This window comes from Hyperolius riggenbachi, chromosome 5, assembly GCF_040937935.1.
Source record: "Hyperolius riggenbachi isolate aHypRig1 chromosome 5, aHypRig1.pri, whole genome shotgun sequence".
In the NCBI taxonomy this organism is placed as follows: Eukaryota; Metazoa; Chordata; class Amphibia; order Anura; family Hyperoliidae; genus Hyperolius; species Hyperolius riggenbachi.
Window position 1 is genome coordinate 154,826,359 of NC_090650.1, and position 15,000 is coordinate 154,841,358.

At 45.6% G+C, this 15,000-nt stretch overlaps 1 protein-coding gene and 1 long non-coding RNA gene across 3 annotated transcripts in view; one reads left to right on the plus strand and one right to left on the minus strand.

Moving 5' to 3' along the window:
- LOC137518482 (uncharacterized) overlaps nt 1-1,473 on the plus strand; it is a 52,043-nt gene extending 50,570 nt beyond the window's left edge. For both annotated transcript variants that reach the window (XR_011020832.1, XR_011020831.1), the window contains exon 4: nt 1,143-1,473. This is a non-coding gene — a long non-coding RNA (uncharacterized lncRNA). The remainder of the gene's footprint in view (nt 1-1,142) is intronic.
- RALA (RAS like proto-oncogene A) overlaps nt 1-15,000 on the minus strand; it is a 102,364-nt gene that overhangs the window by 36,165 nt on the left and 51,199 nt on the right. The window contains exon 2 of the mRNA XM_068236386.1: nt 2,145-2,300. Within this exon, the coding sequence (XP_068092487.1) occupies nt 2,145-2,258 (114 nt within the window). The 5' untranslated portion in view covers nt 2,259-2,300. The remainder of the gene's footprint in view (nt 1-2,144; nt 2,301-15,000) is intronic.

Below are 15,000 nucleotides of genomic sequence, written 5' to 3' on the forward strand. Positions count from 1 at the left end.
AAATGAGTGGTACTTACCGGGGGGGGGTTTAAACTGAGCGGTACTTACTACTGCGCCTGCGCAGTCTGCTCCAGCCCATGTGGCTGTGATTGACAGCGCCGATTGCGCACGCGCAGTACAGAGCGACCTCCAGGTCGCTCCGACGTCATCGCCAGGGACCGGGTCGGAGCTCCGGCGAACGGCTGCGGGCAGAGCTGCAGCGAGGGAGGTCCTGGGAGCTTGGGGCTGGAGGAAGCCCCCGGTAAGTTCCGCTCATTTTACTATATTTGCCCTGATGACTTCTTTAAGAGGTTTTAAGACTGCAGTCCTTAAGTGGTTAAGATCCCTGGGGTAGTGAGCACCGGCACCTGCTAGCACACACGCTGTTCTCATTTAGGATACATACTTATATTCATGTAGCAGTGTCAAATTGGTGGAACAAATATGTGTATACTGTGTAAGTAGCGGTAAGTATTTAATGAGTTTGAAGCAGGGGCGTAACTAGAAATCCCCGGGCCCCCCTGCAAAAAAAATCCGGCCCCCCCAGGGCCCGCTCAGGGACTTTTTGAGGGGCAGGAGGGGTTGCAACGTAAGAGGAAAGCGTGGACACAGATTGGTGGGGAGGGGGGACATTTCCCCCCTCACCTTGGGCTCTCCTCTCAGCGCGCCCCCTCCTGCAATCAATGGGGGCAGCGGGCGGGCAGCAGCAGACTGGACACATACCTCCTTAGCGCAGGAGGTCTCCCATCAGTAAGTGCTTTATGCTACTTCCTGTGTAAACAGGAAGTAACATGAAGCTCTTAGAGATCGGAGACCTCCGGCGTCCAGTCTGCCGCCGCCCGCCCGCTGCCCCTATTGATTGCAGGAGGGGGAACACTGAGAGGAGAGCCCGAGGTGAGGGAGGGGGGAAAGTCCCCCCTCCCACCGATCTGCAACCATGCTCTCCTCTTATGTTGCGACCCCTCCTGCCACCCAAAATGTCCCTGAGCGGGCCCTAAGGGGTCCCCGGGTCCCCCCGCAGGGGTCGCATCCCCTATTGTTACGCCGGTGGTTTGAAGGTATAGCAATTGTTCATATTGGCATTAGTTGGTAGCACTGAGAATGCACTCTAATCCTGACATGTACTTACTTACTTTGGTAATGATCTTTTTTCTACATTTCAGGAGGAGCTAACAACCCTGATTAGTCATAGTTAGGCTATGGGTGTACTGGGTAAAAACTGTGAGTGCTCATACTGTCTACTGCTCCTGTGAGGCACATTCTATTGACCCGAAGAAGCGGCCTGGTTTTGCGAAACACTTTTTTTTGTGTTTATATCTATTAATTGTGTTGAATTTCTACAAGCAGTCTTCCATAAGGTAAGACCAACACTTACCTTCTTTTAAAATGGTTTTTAAATAATTTTATGTATTTTGGGGCATGTCTGTAATCACCGTTCTAAATATAAACTAGCCTCCTTATATCTTTATACTTTTGTGTTGCTGTGGCTGTCTTGTCCTCCTACATTGTCTGCTTGTTTTCCAGCTTGTCCGTACAGGATGGGAGCTGTTTGTTTGTCTTTACATAAATGACCAATAAATTCACCCCTAAAAACCTTCCTTTTGCTCTTTTAATGTTATGAGGAAGATGAAGCACTTTTACAGTAACTTCCTGTATTTTTAAAACAATTGATTGCTTTGGCAGTCACTTAAGCCGCATCTACACGAGTAGATGCGGCCGCGATGCTCCTTATCAATCGAGCCGCTGATGCGGCTCGATTGATAAGATCCGACAGGACGGATCTCCGCACCGCCGATTCCCTGCTCGATCCCTGCGAGGGGACAATGGCAGGGAATCGTGCGGGAGATAAGCGGCGCCGGCGGGGACGAGCGGGCACGAGCGGGGAATCGAATGCGCAAGAGGCCGCCGATCGCCACAACATCTCCCCAACATCTCCCCGTGTAGACGGGGCTTAACAGCAACCCAACTATTTGCTGTCTCATCATATACCCAGTTTCTATTGTTCATATTTATGCCAAGATTCTTGTAAAGAAACAAAACATTTCGTACCCCTAATGATTTTCCTCGATCAAAAGTGTCTGGTACAAAGAACTATGGAGTACAACATAAATATTCGATACGTATGAACAGTGTGGGATGAAATATTTAACAAGTGCAAATCTTACCTCATCATACATAAACTGTAGGGTTAAAGCAGATTTGCCCACTCCACCACTCCCCACCATGATGACTTTGTGCAATGCCAAGGAATTCTGGCCCTTAGGCTTATTAGCTGCCATCTTTGGACTTTGTTTCAATGTTTGCTATGATGAAATATCAATCTGCAAAACAAGAAAAAGTAGATTCACTTAGGCCTGTAAGATAAATCGAATTTAAACCGAAATCGCGTTCAACAAGTTCACAATTTCGGAATCGTCAAAGTGGAGAATATCGCGATGAACGACATTTCCACAAGGGGGAAGTTTGAAGACACTGCTTCAAACTACCAAGTACCAGCGTATGTGGCCCGCAGTGTCAGTCATACCTTCCGCATGAGTCCAACGCTGTCCATCCTCTCTTGCCGTCTGCCAGCTCTTGTGCATGGCATACTTCCTGGTTCCTGTATGTCTCATGACATACAGGAAGAATGCCATGCATTAGAGCCTGCAGGACGCGAAGTGGATAGACTGGCATCGTTAGACTCGTGCTGGAAGGTATGTCCAGCACTGCCGCAGCTTAGGGGACAGAGCGGGCAGAGAGAGACAAAAAGGGCACAGGCACAAAAAAAAAAAAGGGGCAAAAGAGAGGCCCAGAGGGGGCACAGAGAGACAAAAGGGGCACAAAGAGAGACCCAGGTGGGGGCACGGAGAGAGAGAACCGGGGGGGGGGGGCACTGAGAGACCCGGGGGGGGGGGGGCACAGAGAGAGACCCAGGGGGGCCACGAAGAGAGAGACCCAGGGGGGCACGGAGAGAGAGGCCGGGGGGGGGGCACAGAGAGAGAGACCGGGGGGGGGGGGGGGGGGTGGGAGTCACGGAGAGAGAGACCCGGGGGGGGGGGGGGCACAGAGAGAGACCCAGGGAGGGGGCACGGAGAGAGAGACCCAGGGGGGGCATGGAGAGAGAGACCCAGGGGGGAGCACGGAGAGAGAGACCCAGGGGGGGCACGGAGAGAGAGACCCAGGGGGGGTACGGAGAGAGAGACCCAGGGGGGGGGCACGGAGAGAGAGACCCAGGGGGGGGCACGGAGAGAAAGACCCAGGGGGGGGTGCACGGAGAGAAAGACCCAGGGGGGGGGGGCACGGAGAGAGAGACCCAGGGGGGGTACCGAGAGAGAGACCCGGGGGGGGGGGGGGGTACGGAGAGAGAGACCCACGGGGGCGCACGGAGAGAGACCCAGAGGGGGCACAGAGAGAGACCCAGAGGGGGCACAGAGAGAGACCCAGAGGGGGCACAGAGAGAGACCCAGAGGGGGCACAGAGAGAGACCCAGAGGTGGCACAGAGAGAGACCCAGAGGTGGCACAGAGAGAGACCCAGAGGGGGCACAGAGAGAGACCCAGAGGGGGCACAGAGAGAGACCCAGAGGGGGCACAGAGAGAGAGACCCAGAGGGGGCACAGAGAGAGACCCAGAGGGGACACAGTGAGAGACCCAGAGGGGGCACAGAGAGAGACCCAGAGGGGGCACAGAGAGACCCAGAGGGGGCACAGAGAGAGACCCAGAGGGGGCACAGTGAGAGACCCAGAGGGGGCACAGAGAGAGACCCAGAAGGGGCACAGAGAGAGACCCAGAGGGGGCACAGAGAGAGACCCAGAGGGGGCACAGAGAGAGACCCAGAGGGCGCACAGAGAGAGACCCAGAGGGGGCACAGAGAGAGACCCAGAGGGGGCACAGAGAGAGAGCCAGAGGGGGCACAGAGAGAGACCCAGAGGGGGCACAGAGAGAGACCCAGAAGAGGCACAAAGAGAGACCCAGAGGGGGCACAGAGAGACACAAAGGGGGCACAGAGAGACACAAAGGGGCAAAAACAGACACAAAGGGGAAATTATGGATAGCATGCTGCAGTTTTCCGTGGCACACATCCAATTCCCCACAGCCGACGATTGGAAGTCGCATGACGCCGCATCTGGTTGTACCTGCGGGGGGATGCGAGGCAATGCGGTGATCCCCTCGCATCATTATCACCAGTGGAAACGGGCCAGGCGTATCATTCAGAAACAGCCTTATCAGTCCACAGACATTGCGTACACACGCGCTACTGTCACCTGAAAGTCCGCCTAGCGGGAGGGTCTGACGGACCCGCCGTTGACGGCCGTAGTGCGTGTGTACGCACCTTAAATGTTTCAACATTTAGTAAATTCACATAGAACATAAATTGAATAAATCAGCATTGTATAAATATAAGGCCAATTAAAATATTACATCCATCTGCTTTGGTTTATAACAGCTCTAATTTACAGAGTAAGGCATCATTTGGGGAAGTATAGATTTGGTTTTCATCTCATTTCATGTTTAACCTTTAGACTCCCAGCTATTTTCGTGCCCAAATCTACATATAACAAAGTCCAAATTAGTCAGTAGGATTGTTGAGGTGCAAATAAGTTTGAGAAAATTGAGAATTACACTATTATTATTATGATACAGAATGATACATTGATTAAAACATGTATTGTGTACAGTATGTTTGGAAAAAAGGGGAATAAGTGAACCAATAGTAGCGTGCCTACTTTGAAAATTTTACTGAGCTTCTTGAATGACGCAGCTTAGTGAATAAACCTCTACTGATTTGTCTGAGAGCCAGATGCAGCCATGAAACGAGCCACATCTGGCTCCCGAGCCGTAGGTTCCCTACCCCTGCTGTAAGATAAACACACCTTCAGATGCTCTGGAATGCAATGATGTGTCAATTTGTTAATATTACAGAGCCACACTAATCCAACATGGATACAGACTGTTTTGGATTGGTTAATCTTCATCAGTGCATGGCATGGCTTAATGTGGCTCTATGGGGTAGGACTTCAAACACCCAGAGTTACAGAGTACCCAGCAAGCTCATGGTGAACCAGAACTCCTAGGAGTGTGTAAGGGGCTACAATGGACCAAAAAACCATCTTACTACAGAGACAGTATACCCTTGGGTGATCTTTACTCCTACCCAATCAATGAGTAGACTGAAACGAACTGATCACCACTCAATCTTATGGGCCAGTGAGGGGAAGGTGTGGGGGATTTACTTGGTGAGAGGGTGGAATTGTCAATTCTGGCCTAGACTGCAAATTTCTAGGGATAGCTTAGCAATACGTGGGAATGATTTCACATATCCCAAACCTTCCTCCTTGTACCTCCTAGAGATTACCACTTTTTCTTGCATCTCCTTTTAAAGCCCTAGTTAAGCCTTTTGTGAATTAAATATCTGCACTTTTTTGCGATAGATAATTTCAGATTGTATACACGCCTATGTAGAGGGAAGGCTCTGTATACCATAAAACCTTCCTGGTCATCGTACCGTCCCATTATTCCTACAGTTACCAGTGGAAGCTACTCAATTTTCTAGGCCTTTGACATGCCTTGTGCAGCCTTTGGAACAAATTACTCACTTCACATGTAGTTCCAAAGATGAGTGCATGTGCAGTACAGAGGTGGTTGTCTTTGGAACTACTCAGGGACCAGAGTAGTTATGAAGGCTACACGAAAAGTGCCAAAGAGGTATTGGACCCAGCAGGTCAAACAGCTTCCACCAGGGATGGCACATGAATAATGGGATGAAGGGAGAATCAGGAAGGGCTCTATGGTATTCAGAGCCTTCCCTCTACAACTTAGAATTCCCTTTAAAGCATCATTTTAAAGCAAATGACAATCAAAAGCCGAGGCATGATGCATTGTTTGCAGAATTTGAATAATTCAAAGAAAACAAATCCCCTGTTCACTCTTAAACAACATGGTAATGTTTTGACTAAAGAACGTTGAGTAATCACTTGGTAGAATAACCCAGATTTGCAATCACAGCTTTCATGCGTTTTGGCATTCTCTCCCTCAGTTTTTCATATTTGTTGGTTAATTCTATACTACTCTTGCTTCAAAAAAATCAGCTCAGCTTTGCTTGATAGTTTGTGACAATCCATCTTCCTTGATGTCATTCCAGAGTTTTTCAATAGGCTTTAAATCTGGAGATTGGATTGGCCAAGGCAGACTCCTGATTTGGTGATTCTCCATCCATACTTCAATTGAGTATGTGGCATTAAGCACTGTCCTGCTGACAATACCAATCTCCTGAGTTTTTGCATGTTAATCTCGTATGTGGCTTGAATAATGCATCTTTCACAAAGAAACATCTGCCTAACTTCAGCCTTGCTGGGGCACCTACAGAACATTACTGACCCTCCTCCATATTTTATAGTTGGTGCCCGACACTGAGGATTGTAGGCTTCTCTTCTTTATTCTTGTTATAATTAGCCATGTGAGATGTGTGCTGTACCCCGCCCCTGTGGGTTGCTGCAGCATTATTGGAGTCTGATTTTGCTTACGTGGGTTGATGGGCGGGTTGTGAGCATTTTGGGATGCATTATCATGCGTGCTGATGTAGGAACTGAGCGTGTCTGGGATGGTGAGATCCAGCTAACGCCACACGCATGCCATGAAGTATAATAGGTGGCGTGGTGGATAGCAAAAAGAAACTTCCAAGTTCTCAATCTGCATATCAAAATTTATTAAGTCAGTTCCCACACATAATCCCATAAACCCCCCCCCCCACTTCCCCCCTAAAAACCCCTGCCTGGAACTAGGAGCGCTCCTCGCATAGACACCCAAACATACATGAAGCATGTTTTATGACCAGATAAGTGCTTTTAGCTAAAGTGGCAATAAGAACAATTTTCATATGATTTCAAAATGTGCAATGGAGATCTTCAATCTTGTTACCAGTTCATATACACCATATAATAGATAAACTGCAGTAATAATCTTCCACCGATCACAATTCCACAGTCCAATCTATTGGTTACTTCACATCAACTGATTGCTTCAAATCTCCTTCTTATGCTTATGAACATAAATATTCGAATGTTCATTTAATTTAATCCACGCTGCATAGCAGCACTCACCACCTCTTTTATGCCCTTGTACTGTCTCCAACTCCTCGGGCTTGTGGCTGCGGCATCCCGCTGCTCACACTGCCCTGGTATTGCAACTCATAGGGACTCCCACGAGGTGTTTCTTTTCTGGCCGGCCAGACGCCTAACTCCGCTTGCAGGGTGGGTATACCCCGGACTCCACGCTCCCGCTCCGGCGGCTGATTCGACCAAGCCTGCATACGCGTTACGCCCAGTCACGTGGGCTTCATCAGTGCATAATGCTGTTGTCTCCTTCGACCACGCCTGCATACGCGTTACGCCCACTCAGTCACATGGGCTTAGTCAGTGTATAATGCTGTTGTCTCTTTACCAGCTCCCTGCATCCCTCCTGGAACATAATGTGCCTCTGATGATGTGGCTGTATGCCATGAAACAGCTGTAAGGTAGGGGGGAATGTCCCCTTGGATGGATCACTGCTGCTATTCTTGTGATTAAAGGCTGGTCTAATCACATCCTGTGCCCATTCAGTGGTCTCTCTGCTGCCTATTTTGTACTCTAGCCTGCAAAACCTTATCATCTGGCTAGAGTGCTGCTCCAAACACACAGCCTCCATGTAATTACATCATATTCAGCTAATTTGTCTTGTGGACACACCAGATTTGATGCTCCAAAAAAATACTCTCTGCATGGAGATCTGCATTTCTGCTGAGGGTTTCCAAACATCTGTGTCACTAAACCACCCCACCCTTTTTTGTTCTTAAACTACCATACATGTCAAGAGCAAGTTCAGTGCAGTAAGGATGTCATTAATGTACTTTATATCACACAGTTATGTCCATATATAATCATATGTGTTAAAAGAAATTACATTGTAATTGCTTTATCAAGTAGCAGTAGGGTATTGTACCGTGTTAGCCATCAGTAAAAGCAAGAAGTTTTAAACCAGGATGATACCATTTATTGGCTAACTAAAAATGAATAAAAATAAGCAAGCTTTCGGCCTTTCAGCCTTCGTCTGGCTTATATCCTGTTCATTTGCAAACTGGTGGTACAGACAGCTTATATACATGCAACATCAAAAGGGAAAACAGATATTTTTTTCAAGCATAAATACATGTCATTAAGATGCCTTAATTCACACAGACCATCGACCTGGGGTTAGAGGTTGTAAGCTAAGATAAGGATCCTTGTTTAACATCTGCTCACAGACCTGGGAGTTGGACTGACACAGAGGTATCGTAAATTCTTAGTTCACAAGTACAGCTATAATGGCTTAGAAAAACCCATGGCCTACTTCCGCTTCATTGATGATATTTTAATCATCTGGTCCGCAAGTGAGGATGATCTTCTCCAGTTCCACAGGAACTTCAATGCCTTCCATCCTACAATCAAATTGAAACTTACCTACTCTCACACAGAGATTAACTTTCTTGACACCACCATATACATCAGGGGTAACAACATACAAACCTCTGTGTATCGCAAACCTACAGACCGTCCCACATACCTAAGATATGACAGTTTTCATCCTGAGCACATTAAGAACTCTATAATTTACAGCCAAGCAATAAGGTACAACCGGATTTGTTCTGACAGGATGGACAGAGACAAGCACCTGGATCGCCTTAAGAACACTTTCATTAAACAAGGTTACAGTCCTCCTATGGCTGAGGCCCAAATCAGGAAAGCCAGCAACATCCCCAGGAGTGAACTCCTGAAATATAAGCAAAACCAGAAAGAGGAACGTGTCCCTTTGGTTGTCACCTACAGCCCACACCTGGAAATCTTAAGGAGAATTGCTAAGGAACTACATCCCATTTTACACAAGGATCACAGACTGAGAAAGATATTCCCTAAACCTCCCCTCTTGTCATATCGGCAACCACACAATCTAAAACAGTTGATTGTCAGGAGTTCTTTGAATAGGCCTCAACAAAACAGAACATCACCCTGCCAACAAAAAATATGTGGGACCTGCAGACATTTACTCCACTGACAGGGTAATGATACCAGGTTCACAACAGGAGTACAGAGTACAAGGTACATTTTCCTGTGGTTCCACCAATCTGGTATATCTGATCATGTGTGTGAAATGCCCCAATGTTATGTACGTGGGAGAAACTGGACAAACTCTGCGCAAACGTATGAATGGACACAGGCACACTATTAATGATACCAAATCTGGACTCCCAGTTGCTACACACTTTCGGTCCAACGGACACAGCATGGATGATCTTCATGTCACTGCCCTGAAGGGTGGCTTCAAAACGTCAAATGATCGATTAATAGCAGAAACAAAATTTATAAATTGGTTCAAAGCTGTGCAGAACGGTTTGAATAAGGACAACAACTTTCTATATTGGTATGAGATTGATGATATTTGAACTTTCTAAGCCATTATAGCTGAACTTGTGAACTAAGAATTTACGATACCTCTGTGTCAGTCCAACTCCCAGGTCTGTGAGCAGGTGTTAAACAAGGATCCTTATCTTAGCTTACAACCTCTAACCCCAGGTCGATGGTCTGTGTGAATTAAGGCATCTTAATGACATGTATTTATGCTTGAAAAAAATATCTGTTTTCCCTTTTGATGTTGCATGTATATAAGCTGTCTGTACCACCAGTTTGCAAACTAACAGGATATAAGCCAGACGAAGGCTGCAAGGCCGAAAGCTTGCTTATTTTTATTCATTTTTAGTTAGCCAATAAATGGTATCATCCTGGTTTAAAACGTCTTGCTTTATCAACAGACACACAAACATTAGAATTGCTCCGGTCTACAAAATGCACACAACCTCTGGATACAATCGATAAAGCCTCAGTTCAGGAACATTAGGCTTAAAAAATATTGGCAAAAATGTTATTTTCCAAACCAAAAAGAGGAAATTGTCTGGTGCATCAGTTCATGTATTTTGAATCTACTGATGACTGCCTACTCACACACACTCGGCTTTAAAGAGAACCAGAGACAAAGCACCCTCATGTATTTTATTACATTTATCAGTGGGAACATGACAGTAAACACCTACCCTGCTTTTAGGTTTATTCTTCTCAGTCTAATCTATCTGTTATCAACTGTGATAAGAATCCACCGACTATTCAGTCGAGGTTTGACCTGGAATCATTATAGCTGAGTCACTCTTCTGTGGAGTCTTTTCAAGCCCAAGCCTGCCACCTTCTGGATCAGATTTCATACTCAGAGCTGTTGACATGGGAGGGGCTGCTGCTGCCGAGAAAGAAGCTCTGACACACACAAGTGCATCTGTGTGCAGTGTGCAGCCTGTCATTATCTACTGTATGCAGTTTCATTTGTATGAGAGAGACACTTCCTACAGGCAGCCACACAGCATACCAGAATAATAGTTGAAAGCAGACAGATGAAAGGCTGCAGCAGCCCTGCTTGTCTATAGTCTCATAGAGGATAGACAGCACATTCAGAACAACTTATAACCCGGAAGCAGAACAGGTATGAGCCGGCGGCCATATTGGATATTTCCTGGAGCAATATTGGATAAAAAAACACTCAAAAAGGCACACCAGAGTGGCGAAATTATCAGGTAGAGCATTTAATCCGTACAAGCTATCAACTGATATGTTTATTTTGTGTGAATCGTTCATCTCTGGTTCCCTTTAAGGGCTCATTCACACTACAAAACATAAGCACAAGCGCGATTTCATCCATGCATTCCCGACACACAGCATGCATGTTGAGGTGCATTATTGTGCAGATGTCAGCTGCTGAAACACAATAGTACCTAACAGGTAAACACGTGCATAGTCTGACAGAATGCACAGCTGTACTTTGAATGATAACATGAAAGTCCATGCGGATTGCACACTATGTGCAGTGCATCAGGACTGACAGAAGCGCACATAGTGTGAATGAGCCCTGAACACTACCCTTTAATTACATGGCCATTAACTACTTACTGCACCAGGTGCAGTATAATCACGCCCTGGGAAACTTCATTTGAAGCAGGGATGTGAAAGTTAGTCAATGGGCGCGCGCTGCCGTTACCGACGGTTAGTGGGGATATGAATGAATGGGAACGCAAATCCCATTCATAAATCTGAGTCCCCGAGTCAATGAATGCTGGCATCTATTAGATGCCTGCGTCATTGTATCTTCCAGCCGTTACACTGCCACGCATTATTACCGATTCACGTCCTTACGTATGTGAATCAGAAATAATGACATCTTGTGGCCAAATAGTAAAACTACATCACAACATTTTATGTAATAAGAATTCATACACATATTTAAAATATATATATATATATATACATATACATATACATATATATATATATATATACATATATATATACACATATATATATACATATACATATATATATACATATATATATATATACACACACACACACACACACACACACATACAGTGATGTGAAAAACTATTTGCCCCCTTCCTGATTTCTTATTCTTTTGCATGTTTGTCACACTTAAATGTTTCTGCTCACCAAAAAACGTTACAGTGTTCTCCCCAGGCTCTTTTAGCCGGGTGCTCCACCCGGCTAGATTTGGTGACCACCCGGCTGTCATCGGCTCACCTCTTCACCTCCTCCTATGCTGTAAGCAGAGTTGCCCTGCATTTTCATCTCAACCCACCCGGCTACTTTTTCATGCCACCCGGCTACTATTTCATGCCACCCGGCTGGAAAAAAATTCTGGGGAGAACACTGCGTTAACTATTATATTAGTCAAAGATAACATAATTGAACACAAAATGCAGTTTTAAATGATGGTTTTTATTATTTAGTGAGAAAGAAAAACTCAAACCCTACATGGCCCTGTGTGAAAAAGAAATTGCCTCCTTAACCTAATAACTGGTTGGGCCACCCTTAGCAGCAATAACTGCAATCAAGCATTTGCGATAACTTGCAACGAGTCTTTTACAGCGCTCTGGAGGAATTTTGGCCCACTCATCTTTGCAGAATTGTTGTAATTCAGCTTTATTTGAGGGTTTTCTAGCATGAACCGCCTTTTTAAGGTCATGCCACAACATCTCAATAGGATTAAGGTCAGGACTTTGACTAGGCCACTCCAAAGTCTGCATTTTGTTTTTCTTCAGCCATTCAGAGGTGGATTTGCTGGTGTGTTTTGGGTCATTGTCCTGCTGCAGCACCCAAGATCGCTTCACCCTGAGTTGACGAACAGATGGCCGGACATTCTCCTACAGGATTTTTTGGTAGACAGCAGAATTCATGGTTCCATCTATCACAGCAAGCCTTCCAGGTCCTGAAGCAGCAAAACAACCCCAGACCATCACACTACCACCACCATATTTTACTGTTGGTATGATGTTCTTTTGCTGAAATGCTGTATTTATTCTACGCCAGATGTAACGGGACACGCACCTTCCAAAAAGTTCAATTTTTGTCTCGTCGGTCCACAAGGTATTTTCCCAAAAGTCTTGGCAATCATTGAGATGTTTTTTAGCAAAATTGAGATGAGCCTTAATGTTCTTTTTTGCTTAAAAGTGGTTTGCGCCTTGGATATCTTCCATGCAGGCCGTTTTTGCCCAGTCTCTTTCTTATGGTGGAGTCATGAACACTGACCTTAATTGAGGCAAGTGAGGCCTGCAGTTCTTTAGATGTTGTCCTGGGGTCTTTTGGGGCCTCTCGGATGAGTTTTCTCTGCGCTCTTGGGGTAATGTTGGTCGGCTGGCCACTCCTGGGAAGGTTCATCACAGTTCCATGTTTTTGCCATTTGTGAATAATGGCTCTCACTGTGGTTCGCTGGAGTCCCAAAGCTTTAGAAATGGCTTTATAACCTTAACCAGACTGATACATCTCAATTACTTTTGTTCTCATTTGTTCCTGAATTTCTTTGGATCTTGGCATGATGTCTAGCTTTTGAGGTGCTTTTGGTCTACTTCTCTGTGTCAGATAGCGCCTATTTAAGTGATTTCTTGATTGAAACAGGTGTGGCAGTAATCAGGCCTGGGGGTGACTACAGAAATTGAACTCAGGTGTGATAAACCACAGTTAAGTTATTTTTTAACAAGGGGGGGCAATCACTTTTTCACACAGGGCCATGTAGATTTGGAGTTTTCTTTCTCACTAAATAATAAAAACCATCATTTAAAACTGCATTTTGTGTTCAATTATGTTATCTTTGACTAATAGTTAACGTTTTTTGATGAGCAGAAACATTTAAGTGTGACAAACATGCAAAAGAATAAGAAATCAGGAAGGGGGCAAATAGTTTTTCACACATCACTATATATATAGTGATTGGGGACACTTTGGCGCAGTTGGTGAGCTTAAACGCGTTAAAGCGTAACCAAGAGCCCCTGTCACTATTTTCCTGTTGTGTGCTGCAGCACCCTCTGTATTTATATATTTCTTATGGAGATTGGGGTTCTCCAGTGCTGCGTGCATGCTTTGCATAGTATTGCATAAAAATCGGTTTGTGCTGCTCATCCCTTGGCTTATATTATTTTCCCCTGTGAGCGTGCATAACCACACCCATCTCTAGCACAGTTAAGCATATAAATGAGCGGTGCTCATAGTTCAGTTAGTAGCTAGTAGAAGGTGAGGTGTTTTTAATTTCATTTCTCCCATTTAGCTGACCCCTGGGCTTTTGGCATGGTTCCCACTAGAACGCTGATAAAAACGAGCATTTTTGCCTGGTTAGAGTAGGACTCACCAGATTGGGGACACTTTGGCGCAGTTGGTGAGCTTAAACGCGTTAAAGCGTAACCAAGAGCCCCTGTCACTATTTTCCTGTTGTGTGCTGCAGCACCCTCTGTATTTATATATTTCTTATGGAGATTGGGGTTCTCCAGTGCTGCGTGCATGCTTTGCATAGTATTGCATAAAAATCGGTTTGTGCTGCTCATCCCTTGGCTTATATTATTTTCCCCTGTGAGCGTGCATAACCACACCCATCTCTAGCACAGTTAAGCATATAAATGAGCGGTGCTCATAGTTCAGTTAGTAGCTAGTAGAAGGTGAGGTGTTTTTAATTTCATTTCTCCCATTTAGCTGACCCCTGGGCTTTTGGCATGGTTCCCACTAGAACGCTGATAAAAACGAGCATTTTTGCCTGGTTAGAGTAGGACTCACCAGATTGGGGACACTTTGGCGCAGTTGGTGAGCTTAAACGCGTTAAAGCGTAACCAAGAGCCCCTGTCACTATTTTCCTGTTGTGTGCTGCAGCACCCTCTGTATTTATATATTTCTTATGGAGATTGGGGTTCTCCAGTGCTGCGTGCATGCTTTGCATAGTATTGCATAAAAATCGGTTTGTGCTGCTCATCCCTTGGCTTATATTATTTTCCCCTGTGAGCGTGCATAACCACACCCATCTCTAGCACAGTTAAGCATATAAATGAGCGGTGCTCATAGTTCAGTTAGTAGCTAGTAGAAGGTGAGGTGTTTTTAATTTCATTTCTCCCATTTAGCTGACCCCTGGGCTTTTGGCATGGTTCCCACTAGAACGCTGATAAAAACGAGCATTTTTGCCTGGTTAGAGTAGGACTCACCAGATTGGGGACACTTTGGCGCAGTTGGTGAGCTTAAACGCGTTAAAGCGTAACCAAGAGCCCCTGTCACTATTTTCCTGTTGTGTGCTGCAGCACCCTCTGTATTTATATATTTCTTATGGAGATTGGGGTTCTCCAGTGCTGCGTGCATGCTTTGCATAGTATTGCATAAAAATCGGTTTGTGCTGCTCATCCCTTGGCTTATATTATTTTCCCCTGTGAGCGTGCATAACCACACCCATCTCTAGCACAGTTAAGCATATAAATGAGCGGTGCTCATAGTTCAGTTAGTAGCTAGTAGAAGGTGAGGTGTTTTTAATTTCATTTCTCCCATTTAGCTGACCCCTGGGCTTTTGGCATGGTTCCCACTAGAACGCTGATAAAAACGAGCATTTTTGCCTGGTTAGAGTAGGACTCACCAGATTGGGGACACTTTGGCGCAGTTGGTGAGCTTAAACGC